General features: G+C 45.6%; 1 protein-coding gene across 1 annotated transcript in view; it reads left to right on the top strand.

Annotated features, from left to right (window-relative positions):
• RPUSD2 (RNA pseudouridylate synthase domain containing 2) overlaps positions 1-3120 on the top strand; it is a 5612-nt gene that overhangs the window by 971 nt on the left and 1521 nt on the right. Inside the window, exon 2 of the mRNA XM_011989344.1 lies at positions 2054-2350. Within this exon, the coding sequence (XP_011844734.1) occupies positions 2054-2350 (297 nt within the window). The remainder of the gene's footprint in view (positions 1-2053; positions 2351-3120) is intronic.

The raw sequence follows: 3120 nt of genomic DNA, 5'->3' as shown, positions 1-3120 counted from the left end.
CAGGATGGTCTCGATCTCCTGACCTTGTGATCCGCCCGTCTCGGCCTCCCAAAGTGCTGGGATTACAGGCTTGAGCCACTGCGCCCGGCCTGTTGTTATGTTTTTTAGGCTTAGTGAGGCATAGGTAGTTGATTAAAATCACGTGAATTCTAGACCGCGTGCGGTGGCTCACGCCTGTAATCCCAGCACTTTGGGAGGCCGAGGCGGGTGGATCACGAGGTCAGGAGATCGCGACCATCCTGCCTAACATGGTGAAACCCCCTCTCTACTAAAAATACAAAAAAATTAGCCGGAAATGGTGGCGGGCGCCTGTAGTCCCAGCTACTCTGGAGGCTGAGGCAGGAGAATGGCGTGAATCCGGGAGGCGGAGCTTGCAGTGAGCCGAGATCGTGCCACTGTGCTCCAGCCTAGGTAACAGATCGAGACTCTGTCTCAAAAAAAGAAAAAAAAAAAAAAAATCATGGCAATTCTAAAGCGTTCTCGCTTTCAATTGGAACACTCTTTTAGCCCGCGTTTCCCACCTCCGCAAGTGGACAGCGGCTCTGTGTTTCAGGAGTCAGCCTGTTTATCCTCTTCCTCAAGGCAGCTTCCTTGTTTCCAAGGGACAGAAGTTGGAATTCTCATAATTCCTTTAAACACCGTCTTGTGGCAAGGGCACTGATCACTTTACCCTGCGTTGTAGATCTTCGTGCAAATAGTAATAATAGGGGCTATCATTTATGATGTCTCTTTACTGTGTGCCGGGCACAAAGTTAAACATTGTATGTCCACTAACGTCTAATTCTAATGACAACCTTGTGAAGTAGGTATTGCTACTCCATTTTACCTCTGAGGAAACTAAGGAAACTCACAGGGGTAAGGCCACAAACAGTGATACTACCAAAGCCTGTGTTCCTGTAACTACTACTTAAACTATTTAACATAGAGCCTGATATGTTAACAGAATTGTGAGATGTCAGGGATAGAGACTAGAATTGTTTAGCCCAGTGCTTTGACTCCTTTAAAATTCCATCACAGGTATGAGGTACCAGACACCCCTGTCAGAAGTAACACTCTTTACCTGTCAGTAACACTGGTTTACCATGGTTGTGAGTGGAGAAAAGGCGATTACAGCATTTCGGAAATGGATGGTTTTGGAGTAACTTGTTTCATTGATAAAGCGATTTGGGTCAATATATCATAAATTGATGAATTCCTTCTCCTATCCCAATTTCTAAAAGCACAGATCTGGTCTAACCCTCACATTCCACAGGAAACGAAGACCCAGAGAGGATAAATGACTTGCCCAAGAGCATGTCACAAGCCTGTGGCAAATCCTGGTCTACAGCCCATATCCCTGGACCTAAACCTTAGTTTTGTTTGTTCAAGATCGTGATCAGTGATGATTTATGAAGGTTTTTTCCTCCATTAAAGAAATTTTACCTTTTTTATTATTATTATTTTTTTTTTGAGACAGAGTCTTGCTCTGTTGCCTAGGATGGAGTGCAGTGGTGCGATCTCAGCTCACTGCAAGCTCCGCCTCCCAGTTTCAAGCAATTCTCCTGCCTCAGCCTCCCAAGTAGCTGGGATTACAGGCGCCCGCCACCATGCCCGGCTAATTTTTGTGTTTTTAGTAGAGATGGGGTTTCACCGTGTTGGCCAGGATGGTCTTGATCTCTTGACCTTGTGATCCACCCACCTCAGCCTCCCAAAGTGCTGGGATTATAGGCGTGAGCCACTGCACCCGACTAAAAAAATTTACTTTTAAAATACCTTTATTGTAGAGAAAATAACAATTAGCAAAACCAAAAAACATTCATAATCTCACCACCCAGAGATAACACAGTTAACATTTTTGTATATGTCCTTCCAGTACTTTTTTCAATGCCAGCTATCTGCCTGTGTCTGTCTATACTTTTACAAAATGAGATCATACTCTGCACACTGCTTTTCTGCCCAAGATATGCTTTCACCATTTTTCCATGTCAGTAAGGAACAGGGGAAGCTGGGTATGAAGTTGACTGATTACAGGCTGCGGTCCCTGGGCTGACTTATTACCATATGTCTTTGACAGGACAATGATTTCTTGCGGAACACAGTGCACAGGCATGAGCCACCAGTCACAGCAGAGCCCATTCGCCTGCTAGCTGAGAACGAAGATGTGGTGGTTGTAGACAAGCCTTCCTCCATTCCCGTTCACCCCTGTGGCCGCTTCCGACACAACACAGTTATCTTCATCCTAGGCAAGGAGCACCAACTGAAGGAGTTACACCCCTTGCATCGGCTTGACCGCCTTACCTCAGGGGTGCTTATGTTTGCCAAGACAGCTGCAGTCTCTGAGAGAATTCACGAGCAGGTTCGGGACCGGCAGGTGAGTCAGGCTTTTGTCTCCACAGGCCACTTCTTGGGCTCACGAATGCTCTGTATCAAAAGGGCATCACGGAGTTCTAAAGTGGTCCTTCATATTTATCTGGCAATCCTTCCTACCTTAAGGCAGGTCAACACCTAAAGTGCCAAACGCAGGATATCTCATACGTTTCCAAAAAATCTTTAGAGATGGCATACACTGCCTCTCTTAGTAGTTTGCTATTTTGAAGCTTTAAGATGCTGACAAGGCCAGGCATGGTGGCTCACACCTGTAATCCCAGCATTTTGGGAGGCTGAGGCAGGAGGATAGCTTGAGCCCAGGAGGTTGAGACCAGCCTGGGCAAAATAGGGAGACCCTGTCTCCACAAAAAAAAAAAAAAAAACAAACTTAGCTTGGCATGGTGGCACATGCCTGTGGTCCCAGCAACTTGGGAGGCTGAGGTAGGAGGATTGCTTGGCCATGGGAGGTTGTGGCTGCAGTGAGCCATGATCGTGTCACTGCTCTCCAGCCTGAGCTATAGAGCAAGACTCTGTCTCAAAGAAATAAATTAACATAAGAAAATGCTGAGCAAGGCTTTTAAGATTATGGGAGAGCCTGCTTGGTGAAAAGATTCTAGATGTAGTTGGAAAAGGCTTGGGTAGAAGAGTTTAATGGTATTGATTGTTGTCCTGAGACTTGTAATTCTGAATCTGAATCATAATACATTTATTGAGTGCATACTCTATACCAGGCTTAGTATCAAGCACATTAGAGCCTAACTTACTGACTGCTTA

The sequence above is a fragment of the Mandrillus leucophaeus genome, unplaced genomic scaffold (assembly GCF_000951045.1).
Source record: "Mandrillus leucophaeus isolate KB7577 unplaced genomic scaffold, Mleu.le_1.0 Scaffold35, whole genome shotgun sequence".
In the NCBI taxonomy this organism is placed as follows: Eukaryota; Metazoa; Chordata; class Mammalia; order Primates; family Cercopithecidae; genus Mandrillus; species Mandrillus leucophaeus.
This window is presented reverse-complemented; position numbering and strand designations above follow the sequence as displayed.